The sequence below is a fragment of the Pelodiscus sinensis genome, chromosome 14 (assembly GCF_049634645.1).
Source record: "Pelodiscus sinensis isolate JC-2024 chromosome 14, ASM4963464v1, whole genome shotgun sequence".
Lineage (NCBI taxonomy): Eukaryota > Metazoa > Chordata > Testudines > Trionychidae > Pelodiscus > Pelodiscus sinensis.
The window spans coordinates 8,124,204-8,143,972 of record NC_134724.1 but is presented as its reverse complement, the minus strand read 5'-3'; the positions used below and the strand labels follow the sequence as shown (position 1 = coordinate 8,143,972).

Genomic DNA, 19,769 nt, shown 5'->3' with positions numbered 1-19,769 from the left:
CAGAGAGTGGCTGTAAATTGCTGCAGGGGGCAAGGGAGGGAAGCAGAAAGAAAAATAAGAAGAGAGTCTGGGCGGAGGAGGCTTGCTTTATTTTGAAGGGTTTTCACTTCCTTTCATAAACACCTTCTACATTTTTATTGTGACTCGTTTGTGGGTTTGTTCTGTCCATTTCTTCCATCCATTAAAAAATACTTCGTTATTTCTTGTGTCTACAACAAACACATCTGAAACTGCTCCACTTTGAATAATTCTGTTTATTCACCCCCAGGAAGAGTGCCACTTAAGTTACCTAGGTACCTTTCAAAGGGTTTGGACAGTTTTTACTCCAATATAATTTCCACAACTTCAGCAACCTTCATCATTAGGCTGCTTTCGCACTGCAGTTGCCATTAAACATCCGGTATGGCTGCCGTTCACGTTGACTCTAATATACATTGAAAGAAAATTCTCTGAAATGCACTTATAACCCCCCCTGCTCCCATGCAAAAGCTTTACCCTCCCCATAGCCTCCTAAAACCTATGTAGCGTTCCCCCAATGGAGCCTAGATCAGTTTTTCCAGCCAGGCATTTTCTGCTGTTGTGTCATCGACCAAAGAACTCACTTGGCATTAGCTACATATTAACATTCCCTGTATGTTATTTTGCAACCACATTGGGACGAGACCCATCAGTTCATGATTTGTTAGCACACTGGGAACCCCAAGCAGCCAGTATTTCACTGACAAATGACCTTTTACACCGACCACAGTTGTCAATGGTGGGTCCTGGACTCATCTGAATCCAAGTCTCAGTCAAGTATTAGACAGATGCACCATGCATTACTTACAGACTTACTACTTCTTTATTTTCACAGTTAGCTGTTTGGTTTTGCTTTGCATTTTTTTCAAGTTCATAAACTTTGTAAGATTGTTATGGAAAAAATTAATTTATTATTAAATCTACTCAATCTCTTTCAAAATGGAACAACCTTTTCTTTTTGATTTTCATTTACAATTAGTTCCATTCTGCTTGACTAGGTTTTTTTTCCTATTTATAGCCAGCACATTTTTTTTTAAAACATGGATACAGTACATAGGTAATTTAACTAATGGAAAAATATATACATTTCACTCTGTAATGAAAACCTTAAATGATATTATTGCCATAGAGGATATATCCCTGTATTATAATAAAATATCAAGCAATAAACAACTGCTAAGATTTCTTTTCCACCAACAACACAAAAAATAGCACCATACATAAGATAGTGAGAATCTATACTCAGTAACACAATTGTGCAACTAGAAATGTACAGTACTTTAGGAACAGTACAAAGAGTGTTGTTTACACTATGGAAATACCACCACAAAGAGTATCAGTCTCTTATGAACAACAACAAAAATACCGCCATGGCTACACTGAAATAAACAGCTTTCTTTTCCACTGGTATGCAGAAAATGAGGACAGAGCATAGCTGTAAATTCATAGTAAAAGCACCTATAAAATGATATAAAGCAAAAGTGCAGAATTAAACATTGTTGCTATTTTGGGCCATTACTAAATGGGAGGGGATTTAGAGTAATCAGCAGATCAAGTAATACAAAGGGGGGGTTTCTTGTGTCATCCGTTTTTAAGCCATGAGTATTTCTGCTCAGAAATGAACGGCACAGCTTGGCCTGGCGATTTTTGCTCATTCAAAAGAAATCCTTCCATTAAGCTAGCAGATTCATGTGCCACTGCAGGGATGAAAACTTGGGGCCTGACCCACATGGACATCACTGGGAGTCTTTCTATTGACTAGATAGGGCCCTGAGGAGGTGAAAAAATTCCCACTACTTAAGAAACCCATTCCTTACCACTCGGAAGAGAATGAAGGGGTCTGAGGTAAATCCCACAACAGCATGACCTCCAACACGAGCAACGTGCTGTTGTAAACGACATGCTAGGATGTGGCATTTCACAGTCAAGCCACTTCGTGAGCTGAAATGTCATCCGTTAAGAAAACACCAAACCCCTAACGGGGACACAAATCACGTTACAACGGGGGCCATGAATGGCGGAGAGAAGTGTGTGTCAACGGGCTGGGGGAAAGGTACATCTTAAGGGACTGGATGGGAAGAGTATGCTAGGAAAAGCTACTAGCAGGTCTTACGATAAAGTTGGCGCTCTCTGCTTTATCTGATACCTCCGTGCACTCTCTCGTTACTTGCTTATCTACCTACTCTGTTAATTTTGTTTTTCACACCATGGGATCAACCAGCGACATTCTCTCCCACCTCTCTTTCACCATTAACGACACCATTTTATAGGAATTACGCTACTGGATAATGTAACATAACTATCTATGCCTCCTCTGAATTTGGACCCTGGGTTAGAAGCATGAGGAAAAGGTTTGATTCAGATTTTAAAAGGAATTTAGCAAAAGTGCCACCAGCAGGGCAGCCAACAGGACTGTTGGGGTCCTGGGCAATGTGGGGAAAGGGTGAGGTGCCTGGTTCTATACTCTTGGAAGGGGCGGGGCATTGGGTAAAGGGGCGGGGTTGGGGCAGCCAGCCCTCAGCACTGCCCGGAATGTGCAGTGCCCTCTCCTCATCCCCCAGCTGACCCTCAGAGCCAGCCAGAGCATGCCTGGTGCTCTGGTGGCGATGTAAAGTGCCCAGGGCTCAGGCCACTGGATTGTCAGGCCCCAGGACAATTGCCCCTTAAGCCCCCCCATCAGCAGGCCTGGCCACCGGTATAACAACAGCTACCAATTTAGAACCGTTTCCCTGGCACATCTATGTGAATATAGCTCTCTTAGGGCCAAGCACTTACAGATACCATGTGCCTTTCAGCATGCTCAAGGCGCTTGGCTGCACGAACGTGCAGTTGCACAAGCAGACACACATTCTGCCCCTGCAAATGTGGATGCCAATGCAGTTACCAGTCTGCAGATGGAAGTTAGAGTCTGATGTCTGAAAGCTCAGCTCTTAATAAACCATAACGAATTATTTCACCGAGTTCCTGGATCCTGGCACATTCTTAATAAGTGAGAAAAAGATGTTTAAAAATCGTAAGTACTAAATGCCTTTATCCCTTAGCCTGTGAGAGCAAAACAATAATAGCAATAACACAAGAGAGAGGCATGAGCCGCAATGCTCACATTCCCATCCAGACTTCCCCAATGTTCAGCAAGGGGACTGGATCTTCTCCTGTGTCCATTTCCACAGCATAAATATTAATATGTGTCTCTTGAGTGAGTATGAAGCTATAATTCACCTTTCTGGCCCTGCTGATGTCTCAGCGCCTAAATGCCACCTCCCCACAGCATGCATGGCAGCAGAGCTTAGCGAGGGAAAAGGATACACGTCTGAGTTAGATATGGCAGAGCTACATTGAACTGTGTGCTGTAACATTCAGGGAACCACATTCTGCTATTTGCACAGCACTTTCCAAGTGTCCTGATAAAAAGAACACCGGGCAACAAAGCAAAGGAGACAAGATTGAGTGTGAAACCCTGGCCCTACTGAAGACAACAGGAGTTTTGGCTTCAATTAGCCCAGAATTTTACCCTGAAAGTCTACTCACTGCTCTCTTTCTATACCAAAAGGATTTATGCTTTATACGCCTCAGAGAGGGGAAAGGTCCATTTGGTCTCTCAGTCACCCTCTTCAAGTGCTATTCTGAGCTCTCTTTCTGGTATGTGCAACACTAGCTGGTTTCACAGTACCCGTAAGAAACAGCATTCTGTCTCACCCTCAGACTGAATCCCAAAAAATTGGAAAGAGGAGGTCAAGCAACTCCTCTCCAACAAACCCTCTATATTCAAATGATTTCCAGCTATTTCCCTCTCATGCATGTGGTTCTGGCTTAAAATTAACTTTCTGCTCTTAGGTTAATTAGCTTCCATTTCTTTAAACTCTTTGAGGAGACTAAGGCATCATAAAAGAAAACATATGTGTTTTTAAAAAAGAGAGAGGAGGGTATGTTTGCAGAACCAGACAGGAGAAGGAATTCCCAATTAGTTTTTTTTAAAATTACATTAAATGGAATGTTGGATAAAACTGCTCTGAGCTTTCTGCAGAAATTTCAGAGACATCCATCCTCTGCTATCGGTTTTCACAAGCTTTTATAGCAAATCCCCCTTTTAAATTAAGCATTTCATTTGTGTGCGTCCCTCCAAGCCCACCCCGCAGCATGCTAACTGCTGGGAATTAAGAGCCTGCGATGGAAGCCAAGGCTGCAGTATTAAGTAATGTCTGCACGTTTGCTGAGTTATTTGCCAGAGGCTTTCCCCCACTGAGGTACACATGACCTTAGTCAATTTAATCACTTTACAACTCTCGTCCTTTTTTTTTTTCCTCTTCAAAATGGTAGCGAGCCATCCAGTGGCTGGTAATATATTAAAGTAAAAAGCATTAATGAAAAACGTAATGATGTCAAAACACAATAAAATTCTATGCGATTGGCTCCTTGAGATGATTCTTTCGTAAGGTGGACGAGCGGATGCCTTTGGTACTGCCAGTCTGCAGAATTTGTTTCAAGTCTCATTTGATATGCTTTGGAATCCACCACTTTGTAATTCCAGTACTCAGACCCTACTAGTCTGTGATTTACATACAAATGGCTGGGATACCCTAAGAAGCAGCACCGATTCATTAACTCTTCTGCAGCATCTTATTTGCGTAAAAGTCTCTGCATGTCTGGCAGCAGCGTTGGTACCATCTCATGTCCTGGCACAGGTTCTTCTCCCGGATCACCCTGCAGTACACTGTCCACTGGTCCCCTGTGCACTTGTATGTGAGAGCAGCTTCGGACAGAAATAGAAGAAGCCAGCACGTTAGAGAGAAGCAACCCCTGTGTGAGCAAAACCACCCCAGCAGCATATGAGGGGAGAGATGGCCTATGGCTGTGTCTACACTGGGAAGGTTTGATGACAAAAGTGCTGTCGACATGCAGAAGTTGCCAAAAGTGAAAACCGGTCAAACCAGTTTTTCTGCTTCCCATTGTCCACATTTCATGGCCAACATTGCTAGCACCCTGTGGATAGCAAAGCACTGTGGGAAAGCATCCCACAGCACAGTGTTGAGCTGATCCCTGTGCTTCTTTGGACGCTTTCCTAGCTCTGCGAGCTCTCCATGCTGAAGAATGTCAAAGCAGCACAGCTGTCTCTCCATGATCCCCCTGTAGGAATAGTTTGCCTGTTGCTGTCTTTCTAGTGCAGGGCAGAACAGGAGCATCCCAAAGATTTGTTCTCTGTTCTCCAAATGGAGCGGCTCACACAGCTGTCAAATACTTCCTGCAGCTTTGAAAGGGAAGGGGCACATGCCTGCAGGGCAGCAGAAATCACGAAACACTGAGCACAGCCATCAGGGCAGGCACTGTGGGATACTGGCTCTTTGTCAACAATAAAGGGAGGGGAAAAGACAAAAGTCTCTCGCAGAGTGTACGTTTTTGGGCACCTAAACTGGGTATTTTTCCCAACAAAAGTTGCATTATAGTGTGTACACTCTCACTGTTTTGTCAACCAAAGGCCGTTTTTGGTGACAAAACGTGCCCGTGTAGATAAGGTTTAAGTTGGGGGGAGGCATGTTTTATAGAATTTGGGTCACATGCTTTATACTCCAAGTAGGGTTGCTGCTGAAATGATCAGCCAACAGGACCAATGCAATGGGAAGTAGCTACCATGGAGAAGAGCATTGCAAGCAACAGCTGGGGATATGCTTGTAGACCCTTAGGAATTTTCACCCTGGATCAGACCACTTCTTACACTGTCCTGTTTCTAGCCTTGACTGAGCAAAGCACATGCAGCACATGCTTTAACTTCCAGCAGGTGAAATGTCAGCGGGGCTATAAACATGCGTAAAGTGACGTATGTGCACAAGTATCAGATACTGCAGCAACAGGGGAAAGAAGCCTTGTAATGGAAAAATCATGAAGGAGGCTGCCCAGCAGTGTTTCCTGTAAGCTGAGCACTTGGGCGGCCACCCAGGAGAGATTCAGGTGCCAGCTAGCTGATAAGCAGAGCGCCCATAGCTGGCAGTATGTATTACGGGTGGTGCACATCCGCACATGTGGCAGTGCCTATACGAACATTTATTCCGCACACATATGGAGAACATTAAAGGCAACAATGCTGCCTAGCGTATTTAGAACAGCCTGGGCAGAGGGGCAAAGGCCAATTCAAAAATCAATGTGTTAAAAGCCAGATTCACAGGGAGAGAAAAGCGGGACATTGGAGCCACTTGCGGTCATGCCTAGCAATTACAGGACGTCCTTGCTGAAAGTCCAAAAATGTGGACTTATAGCGAAACAACTTAAAGCAGGGAATATTTTTCCTGTGACTGACTTCTCTTTGCGCAAATGGTTGTGTGCTTTTTTTGCACGTGACTTGAGAGCAGGGAATGGGAGGATTCAGAATGTTCCTACAAGCATCCACGACTTTAGTGCGGAGCGGATGTCTACCGGGGCGACTTACAGCAGGGACGCCCTGAACAGTGCAGGGTGAGGGTGCAGTGCAGCTCCCCTTTTTGGGATAAATACTGCAATCTTCTACAGCCATGGAGTGCCATTTTCAAAAGTGCCTAAGGCCCTGATGCTCAAAGACACCGAGGACCCTACTTTCCACTGACATCGATGGGAGTTAAGCACCTAAACGCCACTGAAGAGCTGGGCTTAAGCTGCTTAGGAGGCTATGTCCCAGTTTCAAATGTGGCTCAGGCACTTAAGATTGCATTAAAAAAAATCAGCGGGGCGTAGGCTCCTATATGCCTGAGTCACCTTTGAGAAAGGGAGCCAAGTTCCTACGTCGCTTTGTGTATGGCTGCACTGCAACGAGACGCCCGTGACTGGCCTATACCAGCTGACGTAAGGTCCTGTTTAAAGGTGGTGTTGCTCAGACTCAGCCTAGAACTGAGGCGCTGGGACCTCAGGCGCGGGGGAAGGTCCTCAAGGCCAGGCTCTGGCCCGAGCCTGAAGGGCTACACCACAGTTAAACAGCCCCATAACCCAAGCCCCAACAGCCTACGTCCATTGGCACGGGCCAGCGGCAGGTGTTTAAATGCAGTGCAGACAGATCCTTAGCACTTCTGAAAATGTTACCCGGGGTCAAAACTATTGCAGCCTAGAGCAGTGACCAGGCAGCATTTTCCAATGGCCATCACGGATTATTTGCATCACCATAGCTCCTAGAAGGCTTAGTCCTGGTCAGGATCTCGCTGTACCAAGTGCAGTACGACCCCAGAACAAAAAGACAGTCCCTGCTCCAAGGGGCTTAGGGTCTAATTCTGGAGGGTTTCTGAAGCATACTGCCGTATATTCCTGTACAATTCTTATTAATGAAGCTTATATACTGGGAAATAAAAACATCTGTTTAAAGATAACTAAAGCATAACTTGTTTATCCAGAAGAAAAGCAAAATGCTCAGTGCTGATAATTGGTAGATATTTTCCTTGATCTCAAGTATCATTGTTGCTGCCATCAGTGATTCCTCCTAGGCAGGTTCAGAAACATAAGCATCCCAAATTACTTGCAGATCACTTGCAGGGACGTGAAGGGCACAGCTCTACTCAGCTCTGCTTTGGGCTGAAATGTGAATGAGAAGAGATTCCTCATCTCATTGGTGGGTCAAAGACTTATTCTTCAAATGAAAAGATTCCCCCGTGGCCCCCCGAGCTAGGACTTACTGTAAAGTGCTAACTTTTCTGGGAAACAGACTCATTTTTCTTTTTCAACAAAAGGATTTAGAAGCATTTTGAAGCTCTTTGGCTGGACCAGCGACATTCTGAGTTGCACTTTTGTCACAGAGAAGAAAATGTATCCTGTCGTATTTTAAAGAGCTGCTATTAAAAGTACAGGCTGAACCTCTCTAAACCAGCACACTCTGGTCCAGCAACATCCGGGGGCTGGCAGGACCATGGATGTTTCCTGACCAGAGGGTCCCAGTAGAGGGCTGGAAGTAAGAGCCCTGTGGGGGCCGCAAGCCCAGCTGGGCTGGCTGCAGGGGGCCAGCAGCTGAGAGCCCTGCTGCGGCAGTCTGGCTGGGCTGGTGGCAGGGCAGATGGAACATCAGAGGGTTCTGGCAGGCCTTTTGGGAACTGAACTACTGCGGCAAGGCTGGGAGTCTGTTAGGGCAGCAGGGGAACCAACAGGGAGGCCAGCAGCTGGGGCGGGCTGATGGCAGAGGGGTCATAAATCACCCTTCCTGGTCCGGCAAAAATCCCTTATTCAGGACTGGTCAGGTCCCAAGGGTGCCGGACCAGAGTGGTCCAACCTCAATTACGGATGCTAGGGAAACAAATTCTCGCTTAGAAGGCTCACGATTAGTTTTATGAATGGTCCTACTCTCAAAAGTGACTTTGTAAAAATAGCTCCCTTCCTACTAATCAGAGCCGCCCTCGGTGTGTGTTTGTAGAAGCTGAGGCACTGACCTTAGGGCCAAAAATAAACAGTGCTGCTTCTTACGTCTGGGAGTCCTGCACAGTGTGAGAGTGAGGGCTGGGTCCTTTCTGGGGCCCCCATCAGCAGAACTGTTTAAAGTCCAGCCAGTGGCACTGGAGGAAAAGGGAGTGCACTGAGGCCACGAACAGAAGGCAGTGGCATTGCACCAGTGTAGTTGATGACCTAATGTATCCTGGTGACTAGAGATGTATAATCCCAGTTAACCTGTTAAATGTTAGGTTAACCAAACGTTTAACCTAATGTTTAACTGGTTAAGCAACTAAACGGGATTCTGGGACTGTGCTGGGGCAGGCTGCTGGCTCCCAGCTCCTGCATGGGGACAGGCTGCCACTGGCTCCTGGCTCCCAGTCCCCCACCAGAGCAGCCTGTCTGGTGACTGCGGATGCCGGGCCTGCTGCAGACAGTTATGATATTTTAGCAAATAGACAATTTATTACCAGCAGCCTCATCTCAGCAGGGCAAATAGGGGTGTAGACAGGAGTGGCCTGAGGCCAGCTGCAGCAGCTAGCGCCCTAGGCTGGGTGGCGCAATCGGAGCCCCTGCCTGAACGGCCGTGATGTCATCATTGGGTGCCCGGGCCAGTGGCGCCCTAGGCAGCTGCCTAACTCGCCTAGGCTCACGGGCCGCCCCTGGGTAGATAATTAAGGGGTCGGGGAAAAAAGTAAAACTGGAGACTCTCACTCCTTTCCCCCTACCCAGTCAGATTTCACCCACGTCCCATTCTTAAGTCAGCAATTAATTTGGGAGGGATCTGTTGTCCCACCAAAAAGAACCACCTTTCCAAAAAGCTACAAACCTGGAAAATTCTACTTGTCAAGATCAATTTTTTTTGGAAAGGGGAATGGAATCTTATTGCACTTATCATCACTTATCGTAGTGAGAGGCAAGTGAGATTTGCCCGGCTTTTCCATTTCAATTCATTTTGCCAACCTGATGAACTAAGGAAAATGCCACCCAAATCTCTAACATTCTCTGCTTACCCCATCCCACCATCATGTGACAAGGTGTTTGAAGCATGGAATGGGGACTGGGTGTGGGTGAATGCCGGCGCCCAACCCCTTCTCTCGGAGATATGCCTGCCTGCTCCGATTGGTCAGTCCGGGAACGTGGCTCTAAGAGTTCTGGCCTGGCAGAGCTGCGAGGCAAGCGGAGCTATGAAGAATAAAGAATCTTTCTGCTCTGGAACATTAATTGCTCAGAGATTCTGATGGTCTCCATGCTTCTGTCTCTGGTGAGCTATCTAGAACAGGCCTGGGCAGAAATAAGGCCCGCGGGGTGAATCCGGCAAGCCAAGCCACTGGATCCGGCCTGCAGATGCAGTCGGGAGCCCCAGGCAGACTCCCTGCTTATCTCACCCCACTCGCACACACTGCTCACAAAAGTGGCTGCCGGCTGTTTTGCTTTTAAAACTATGAGCCCGGAGGGGAGGTGGGGAAGACTTCAGTGCTGTCCCCGCCCCCAGCACAATCCCATTGGCTGGTTTCTGGCCAGAAAACAGCTAATGGGAGCTACCTGTTTGAATAACAGGCAGCCATGAAGCATCACAACCCCCCCCCCCTCCGGCTCATAGTTATTTATACATGCACATGGCCCAGCAGTCTGTGTGGGGGCAGGGCAGGCAGGCTGCCTGAAAACATGCTGCTCCGCTGGCCAGGAGTCACCCAGGTAAGTCTCCTGTCCAGAGCCTGCCTCTGGCACCTCAGCTCCTCCCTTCCACAACCCTCTGCCCCCACTCCTGCCCCCCCTGCTCCTATACCCAAACTCTCTGCACCCCTCCTGCACCCATATCCCCTCCCAGATCTGGCATCCCAATCCCCTGCCCAAATCACAATTGCTTCCTGCACTAGGACACAAACTCCTACACCTCAATCCCTAGCCTTAGGTGACAACCCAAACCCCTGCACCCCCTTCAGTACCCAAATCCTCTGCCCAAGGTCACATCCCAAACCCCTGCAACCCAGTCCAGCGCCCCAGTCACAACTGCCTCCTTCGCCCAAGCTCCCTCCCAGATCCTACACACCCTCCTGCATCCCAGTCCTTTACCCCAACCTCCCTTCTACATACAACCTCCACCCCAGGCCCCACACTTCCTTCATTAATATGATGGAAGGGTGTGGCCCGCAATCACTTACCAAATTCTTGTAGTGACCCCTCATAAAAAATTACTGTCCACCCCATCTAGAAACTTGTTTTGGTAACATGCAGCCCAAGGACTAGGTTTCCCAGATATCAGGGCAGGATATAGGCTATGGCATTTCATGGCTTCAGGTTGATTATTTAACCTCCCCAAGAAGTGTAGCTCCTCACCCCCCACTCACCAAGTCTGGGCGAGGTAATTGTGTTGACGTTTATCTTCTCATTGCAGGCCTCTTGGTGGCACTGCCTGTAGGCTGCTGGCTTGGAGAGGATGAGGCATTCGTTGCCATGGCGGCCGGTGACTTTGTGCATGCACTGCACCACACGTGACTGGAGGCCCTTCCCGCATGTTGAGGAGCACTGGAGAAGAGAGGGACACCTTAGTGCAGAGGTTCTCAGCCTATTTACCACTGTGGGTGGCATATGCAGCTCCGTGGTACCCGGCTCGCAGCTGCTCGGCACTGAGGCTGTCATATAGGCTATGTCTAGACAGCTTTCCTCTTCCAAAAGAGGAAATGCAAATGAGGTGCTGATTAGCATTTTCTTGTGCTTCGTTTGCATATCCTCTTCCGATCCTTTTTTGGGAAAAGGTTTTTTTTGGGGGGGGAGTCTAGATGGTGTTTTTTGTACAACCCCCCCCTTTTTCGAAAGAACCTTTCTTCCTCAAAAAATGAGGTTTACAGGGTTCTTTCAAAAAAGGGAGATTTTGAAAACCCCCATCTAGACTACTTTAAAAAAAACAAACCAAAACAAAAAAAACCTCTTCCGAAAAAAAGGATTGAAAGAAGATATGCAAATGAAGTGCAAGAAAATGCTAATCAGCGCTTCATTTGCATTTCCTCTTTCAGAAGAGGAAAGCAGTCTAGATGTAGCCTACATAGGATGCAGCTGGGTGGTGCTCGGGCCACGGGTTGAGAACCACTGCCTCATCGAGTCACTGGCCAGCCCCCGTGGCTTGGAAAGGCAGACTAACCACCAAATCAGTGACCGGAGTAAAGGGCACAGTGAACCCACAGCAAAACTCTGCCCAATAGCCTCGACAACGGCTAGCAGCATGTCCTTCAGCTAGTACGTTTGCCCCTGTGGAGGCTCCAGGCTGGATCACATTCACTAGGCCTGTGTGCAGAGAGGCGCACCTGGCTATGTGGAAAGGGGGTGGGCAACTGCCTTTGTGGCACCATTCCTCCCCCCCTTCCTCCGCCTCCTCTTTCTCTGGGTCCACCTACACAGCACGAGCAGCAGGCCTCCCATCCAGAGTCAACACCTGGGCTAGTGGGGCTCAGGGGAGTGCTCTAAAATAGCTGTGTAGCTGGTGTTTTAAATTTCCGCTCAGGTTCTGAGGCCGTAGGTGGGGGGTGGGCTTCAGAGTGCCGTCTGTGCAGCGACGTCCAGCGCGTTACAGCAAGGGCCGCTACTCTGAGCCCGCCAACTCGGGCGGGGAGGCTCGCTTCGGGGGGCTGTGTGGACGTACACGTATCCGGCAGCAGGGGGCGAGTCAGGAGCAGGCAGGCTCGCAGGAGCTGGGCTGGAGCTAGATTGTTAAAAAGAGCCATGTGGATGCTGCAGCTCTAGAAGGTGTTTGGGTTAACCACCCGTGAGGAGACCCGGGGGGTTGGGTGGCATTGAGAGCCCAAGCAGCACCACCTAGAGCTGAGATAGCTGAGATAACATGAGTGTCTACCCAGGCTGCTTAGGTAAGCGCCTCCCGGCTACAGCCTGCCTCTGGCACCTCAGCCCCTTCCCCAGGCCAGAATCTTCTCCTGCAACCATACCCCCTGCCAGATCCTGCACCCCAATCCCCTTCCCCAGGTCACAACCCCCTCCTTCACCCAAACTTCCCCTCAGACCCCACACCCTCTCCTGCACCCCAGTGTCTACTGTGAGCTCCCTTCCCCACCCAACCTTCATCCCAGACCCCACAGAGACCCCATCGCCTCTCCATACAAAAGTGAAGCCTTTGACCACTTACAAAAATCTTGGGGTGGCTCCCCCCATCAAAAGGATTGCCCACCCCTGCTCTAGGGGAACACTACTGGCCGAGTTTCTAAGGGCGACCTCCCCACCATGCGAGAGTCTGTCCTTCACAGCACACCGTGCTCTCTCAGAGGGCATGGCTCTACAGAACAAAGGACTGCACCAGAGGTGGGCACCCGAGCACTCAAAGGCCTGTCCTGTTGGGCCCACAAAGGTGGCAGTGTGTCAGTACACCAGAGGAAATATCATCTATCCAAGTATTCAGCCCCATCTATCCCTGCAAATCTCTCTGGCGCTAGTCTGCCTTCCAGGGAGTCCACTGGAAATTGCTCTCCACTAGTTTGGCTTTTATTTTCCATGGAAGGAGAGGCCCATTTATGCATTTTCTTTGTTGTCATGCAATGGGCACCTCCCCCTCCCCTTTCCTCCTGCCCCACACTTGTGGCTGACAATGTCCTTTTCGCAAGCTGAGCAACTTTAATGAAGTGAATGCAGCAAGGAGAGTGTGGTGCCCCAGCTGGAGTTAATAAAAGACCATTGTATTTAAAATAAAGAAACAATGGGTTGGTTGCAAGCCTTTGGCAGGGGGCCTATGTCTGCTGGTGCCACACACAAAGAGGGCAGAAGGGGGGAGGGCATCTGAGGTGATGCTGGGAAGATATGGCAAAGGGCAAATTGAGTCCTCTTTGGGTTTCTTGAGCATTGCTGGCGTGGCACAGCTACCCCTGGCCAAGTGCCAGTCAGGGTAAAGATACTCACTGTCAAAGCGCAACAGTTAAGAAAGTCAAAAGAAGGATACACTTCAGGTGGGATGAAGACATAGGGATAGAAAGACTGATTGACAGAAGTACCATAAAAAACCAAGCCACTGCCTTAAACCACTCCCTAGAGTAGGGACCATATTGAGATGCACTGGCCAACGGGAGCCAAAAGAATTGAGATTGTTTAGTCTAGAAAAGAGAAGACTGAGAGGGGACGTAACAACTTTCAAGTATCTAAAAAGGTGTTACAAGGAGGAGGGAGATAAAATTATTCTCCTGAACATCTCAGGATAGGACAAGAAGCAATGGGCTTAAATTGCAGCAAGGGAAGTTTAGGTTGGACATTAGGAAAAAACTTCCTGTCAGGATGTTTAAGCACTGGAATAAATTGCCTAGGGAGATTGTGGAATCTCCATCACGGACGCTATTTAAGAGCAGGTTGGACAGACACCTATCAGGGACGGTCGAGGTGGTGCTTGGTCCTGCTATGAGGGCAGGGGACTGGACTTGATGACCTCTTGAGGTACCTTCCAGGTCTAGTGTTCTATGGTTCTATACCTTACTGCTATGGAAATACAGCCCCTGCTACAGCCTGGAAATGGTACATGATGGGTTGCCTGACTTCCGTCTGCTGCAGAACTTCAGAGCAGAGTCCCAGTCCTGTTGTCCTGCCTGTGTTGCTAGAATCATCAGGTACTTCTGCTCAGAGAATGCCCAGCAAAAGGAATGCGGGTTGGTCCCCGGGTAGGAGTGCAAAGAGATTTTTTGAGGGGAGGCTTCTTAGACTCTCTCCCTTCCTTGCTGACCACTGAAGGGTGATTCAACCTGGCTTCAAGTAGAGCCATGGGAAATAGGCATGGTGAAGCAGTTCTTCTGAATTGCTCGGCATTCAGGTGTAGCAGTGATGGAAAGGCCTTATTTTTGTTTCCAGGAAAGAGTTGTTTCCAGCATCATTTGTTCTGGAGAATCATTTAGATTCGAGCAATATCCTTATATTCTTTAATGGCTCCCTTGGGGGCCCAGTGAAATCACTGCTTGTTGCCAAGAAGCAATGGGCAACCTATGCTAGTGACAAGCATCAGAGGCGTGGCTGCGTTAGTCTGTGTCTGCAAAAAACAACGAGGAGTCCCGTGGCACCTTAAAGGCTAATTGATTTATTTGGGTATAAACTTTCATGGGCAAAAAACCCCACACTTCATCAGATGCATCTTATTACAAGGCTGCGCCTGATGACGTGGGTTTTTGCCTACGAAAGCTTTATGCCCAAATAAATGTCAGTTGCTAAGATGCCACGGGATTCCTCATTTTTTTTAGGCTAGTGAATGGGCCACATGAGTGGCCCTCCTTCATCTCAGTGGGCCGCAAGATTGTTGTAACCAAGACAGTCTCCTGGGACAGGGTAGTTTGGCTAACTGTGTGTCTGTACCTAGAATTTACGGGGTGTGCTGGGTGAACCATAGCTGCACTTTGGTTGCAGAGGGAGCGCACGGCTCTCACAGTCAACGTGTGCAATCAGCATGCACCTCACTTCATGTGCCTTTGCTTTACGTGCAGGTCCCTTTAGTAACACCAGTAGGAAAAAAACTGATGTGAATGGAAACCAGGGAAATCTGACAACCCTGTATGTGGGCAACTGTAACAAAAAAGAGTCTCGCGAGCCACACACAGAACCATAACGGGCCACATGCAGCCTGTGGGCCGCAGGATGCCCACCATTGTTGTAGAGTTTTCCTGCTTCTGATACAATCACAGCATTTCTTCTTGCTTGGTTTTATGCCTTTAACAGTTTGCTCTTCAAATCCCTCTTTAGCCTTCTTACTTCCTCCTCATGTACTGCCAGCCATCTTCTACACTCCTATTCACTGACTCGACTAAGGCTGGATTTCCATTTTCTAAAGGATCTCTGTTTGGTTTGAGTAACCTCTTGGCCTTTACCATTTAGCCCCATTGGTGTATTCCTTGCCATCCTGGCCCCTTTGTGTTCTGAGGAATGCATGCTTTCTGAGACTCTATTATTGCTTCCTGAAAGCAGCATCCGTGCCACATATAAGGGTTTTAAACAGAAGGATAAAGACAGACAGATGGGGAGTACCAGGATGCACCGAGTCAGTTATAAGATGGCCACTGTCTCTTGATGGCTCAACCACAGTTACTTTTTGTACTGTCTCCTGCATGTTGCTTAGGACTAACTAACAATACCCCTCCCCTCCTGGGAGCTCTACTTCTAGCTGCTTTCAGAAGGAACCATTTCAGGTGTCAGCCAGTCAATGGCTACATTTCACCAGTTTATAGGCATGGGGGTGATGTCTCAAACTGCAAAGAGTTCATTGCATTTGGTTGCCAGCCACTGACCTCTCCAAGTGCTTTATACACTCTGTTACTTTCTACTGAACTGGAGGATGGTAACGTGACGTTACTGGCTTATTTGCATTCTTAGGGCTTGGGAAATTAAAATCTAGTTCGGATTCCACTAGATGGTCATTACTGCTCATCTAATGAACTGCAACAATAATCAGCCGCCACTGTAATCAGACAGGTGCTTGCCAAAGATTAAAATTAATTCTCACCAGACTCCTGTGAGGTAAGTGAATATTATCTCCATCGGACAGCTGGAGAGGCTGAGATACATAATGATTAAAATGACCTCTGCAAAGCCACAGATTTCTGTGAGGGTAAGAACATGGCTGTTCCATGGCTCTCCATGTCCTGTCTCTCTCTCTCTCTCTCTCTCTCTCTCTCTCTCTCCCCCTGAGTCTATTTTTTTTTTTTTTTTTGCTTATTCTATTTTTTAATATTTCTACCAAAAATGGATTTTTTTTCGGCCAAAGTGTGTTAAATATTTTCAGTCGCTGTGTTGCAAACATTCATGAGAGTGTGTGTGCGCGCGTTTCTGTCTGCATCTGTAAGCCAGCAAGAAGGGTAGGCCATGAAACTTTTTCCACAGACATGGCCAACTCCCCTCCTTAGACAAATAACAGCAGAGTTTTTGCCCTAAGCAGTTTGATTCCTTCTCCTGGGAGACTGGGATCAAGACCTATGCGATGCAATTAGTCTTTCACAGCCAGGAAGACAGATTTTAACATCTTTCTTGAACTCTTTGGGCTTGGCAGCTAAAGTAGGCTCGGACATCTGGCTTATTTTAAGAAGAAATTTTCAATTCTATACTTGGATAGCCTCTCTACAAAGGAATTTCAATAGGAAATAGGAATAGATAGAAATTACATAAGGGGAGGAGGATTGGTTACTGATACTGTACTGCATTCAGAAGAGAGGACATTGTTAAAAGTAGCAGAGAAATCAAATTCGAAGTGATGCTTCCCATAAATACTCCTGCTCCTTTCACCTGGTGCCGCTACATGCGTCTTCCCCGCTGCACCAGAGGAGGGCAGCAGAGGCAAAAGCCCGGTGGGATGCGGAGCCCCTGCTGAAGACACACACACACCAGAGGTGACGCATTGTGCTTAGCATGGTTAAAATATTTACCAGCAGACACTGGACTTGATTCACTCATTCCATTCTTATTAGCAAAACCACAGGCAGTTCGCACATGCGGGGCATCTTGTTGAGGATCGAGAGGCTTGACAAGCTCTGATGAAGTCCAAGTCGCCCGGCTGTCTAGACAGATGTGGAAACTGAGGCTTACAGGAGGTGAAAGGCTTCGCAAAACTTGCTGCATCAGTGACAGAGCCAGGTGCAGACCAGAGCTCCTCAGCCTTTGTCATTTGACTCCCACACCGCCGGAGTTCCAGGAAGCTGCATGGACACGTGGCTGCTCAGCGACCTAACAAGCACCAGCCAGGCGCTCAGGGAAGCTGCTCTGCTAGATCCTGCTGTGGCTGCGGGACCCCTCCCCTGGACCAAACCCAGCCCCGGACAAACTGCAGCCAGGGGACGGGCACCCCTCTCCCGGCTAGGACCTGCCATGGATGTGGTAGGGGTGCTTCTCATTCCCCTATTTGGACCTGCTGTGGCGGGCTGAGGGGGAGGCCTTACTCAGCCCCTTGCCGAGGGAGGGGCACCTATCCACGGCACAACTTCAGCGCTACTGCCATGGGGGAGAGACGTCTCTTCCCCCATGACCAGGTGCTGCAGGGAGAGAGAGCTGGAGGGAAACCTCTCCCCCCACCATAACCCGAGTGCAGCCTGCACACAAACCCTCACCCCTGGCCACACCCCCCCAGCTACAGCCCTCACACCCCTGCATCCTAACCTTCTGCCTCAGCCCACATTCTGAACCCCTCAACCCCATCACATGAATTTTGTTATGTGCCCCAATATGGAGGTGGTGTGTCACATACCACTTCCTTATTGGTGCACACAGCAACAGTCATTCTGCACATGTATGGGGAAAAAGAGTGGGGACGCTGCACTAGATCATCCTTGTCCTTTAAAATGCCTTTGCTTCCATATCGAGAGAGAAACTGGGATAGAATACCCACGGCACCCAGCTAGCCAGATATACGGCTGCCTTGAGGATCACCAACGCCCCAAACGTCATTGGCAGAGGCTTTGCTTCCAAAAGGTACTTCTGCCAGCACAAGGATCAGGGTTTCCCAGCTCAACCAATTCTGCCAATACACTGAGTTTGTTGCCGGCAACATTCTTACGTGACTGGCCTGTTCCCCAATGAGATAATTCAAGAAGGTGGTGACGGCTTTGAAAACAAGTCCCGTTAGTTGGTTACCACCCACTGCCTGGAATTCTGGCATTTAAAGGAGTCTGCTTCTTTCCAGTTCTGCAGAAACATACTGGAGCCAGGTGACTCATGGGAGGGACACAAATGGTTGGGGAGGAGGGGGGGCACCAGCTAACACGAGGCACGAGACCCTTCCATGTGACTCCTTCCTACCCTATCACAGGCTGGGGACCCTGCGCTCTCCCTGTCCCATGTTTCCTTGGGAAGGAGGGGCTCTGTCCTCCTGATGAACTAGACACAGTTTTGAGCTGCAGGGCTCTCTGGCACCACAGCAGGGAAAGGTGCAGAACTGGGGCCAGCAGCTTCTCTGGCGCAGCTGTACCGCCTGCCTCAGTGGTTCTGCACCGCTGCATCTCTGGGGGTCTGTGCAGTCCAGCCAGAGGATGGTGCTAAGGGGGGAGGGACGGCTCCTGAGAGCAGCTCCCTTCTGCTGCTTTTACCACTGCAGTTCAGTTCCACTCTCCTGGGAATGGCAGCAGCCAAAGGAGCAGACCAGGGGGTGCTGGGCAGGCCCACTCCCGCAGCTCCTCTGGCGCGGCTGCATCGCCCCCAGCCATGTCCTCTAGTGAGGCTGCACCCACCCCAGGAGAAGCTGTTTTGTGGAAGGGCTGGCAGCAATACAGCTGCTCCTGTCCATGTGGCAGCTCTTTGTTGAATGTACCCCTACCAGCCGGGGCAAGTGGCTCTTCCTGTCCCTCCCACATATCACCTCCTTATCTGCCTGTACAATGGATGAATTTGATGTGAGATCATTAATTCCCAGTAGGCAGTTTTACCAAGCTGCAAACACCGGTTCGCATGAGAACCCCCTTGAGCATCTGAGGAAGTGGTTTGTATCTCACAAAGCTTAAGCACGAATGTACTTTTTTTAGTTTTTAAGGGGCTACCAGATTCCTTGTTGCTTTTGCTGAAACAGGCTAACATGGCTACCTCTGAAATTTGCCTTTTGTCTAGTCCATTTGCCACCGGGTTGAGCTGAAATTCCAAAGCCGGGCAGCAAAAGAGGATCACGGACAAGTGTTCTCTCATGGCTACTGGAACAGCTCTAAACAACAGACAGCAGCTCCGCAAGCAGAAAAAACTGGTGTATCAGGTTTTTGGGGCCCACCAATAAAGTCACCTGGTAGTGGGAAATCTAGTAACCAGAGGGGGCTACCTGACATTTACTTCTGCCATTTTTTCCCAGCTCAAGCAGTCTGGTGGGTGAATGACTGAGAGGAGGTTTTTGACTGTCTGCTTCTTCCCAGGGGAGCTGACAGCCACACTGGGCACCTGGGCAAGGTGGGAAGGCCAGAAGAGGTGGGGCTGAGGGCACAAGGGGTGGGGCCAATGGCAGCAGACCCTCAGCACTGCCGGGACCACGGCCCCTCCCCTCAGTGCTACCTGGAGTGCGCAGCTGGCCCCTACACCTCCCTACGCAGCGGTGAGAGCCACCTGGAGAGCAGTGCATGGCACTCCAGAGGTGATTTAAAGATATCAGGGCTCTGCCGCTGCTGCAGTGGCAACCAGAGCCCCACACCCCTTTGAATCACTGTGCCCCCAGTCCTGGGGCAGTTGCTCCCTTTGCCCACCCCTGTCAGGAGGCCTGCTCCTTCCTAATTTTTCTACAAGTTAGTGGAGCCAAGGGATAACTCTGTGGCGAGGTCTGTAACATTTCATAGATCTTGGCTCCAGAGTTCAAGCACTTCAGGATTTTAGTAAAGAACGGACGGCTCCCCCATCCCCCCAAGCTACTATGGTCCTGCACCTTTGAAAGGCAGAAGGAAAGTGAGGTGAGTTTCAGG

General features: G+C 48.9%; 1 protein-coding gene across 3 annotated transcripts in view; it reads right to left on the bottom strand.

Moving 5' to 3' along the window:
- Nucleotides 1–236: 236 nt before the first annotated feature.
- The window catches only part of ADAMTS17 (ADAM metallopeptidase with thrombospondin type 1 motif 17), a 317,509-nt gene continuing 297,976 nt past the window's right edge, over nucleotides 237–19,769 (bottom strand). For 2 of the 3 annotated variants that reach the window (XM_075896951.1, XM_075896952.1), the window contains 2 exons: nucleotides 10,737–10,914; nucleotides 237–4,768 (listed from right to left, as the gene is read on the bottom strand). In XM_075896951.1, the coding sequence (XP_075753066.1) occupies nucleotides 4,617–4,768; nucleotides 10,737–10,914 (330 nt within the window). In that variant the 3' untranslated portion in view covers nucleotides 237–4,616. The other variant, XM_075896953.1, reaches the window with a different exon arrangement.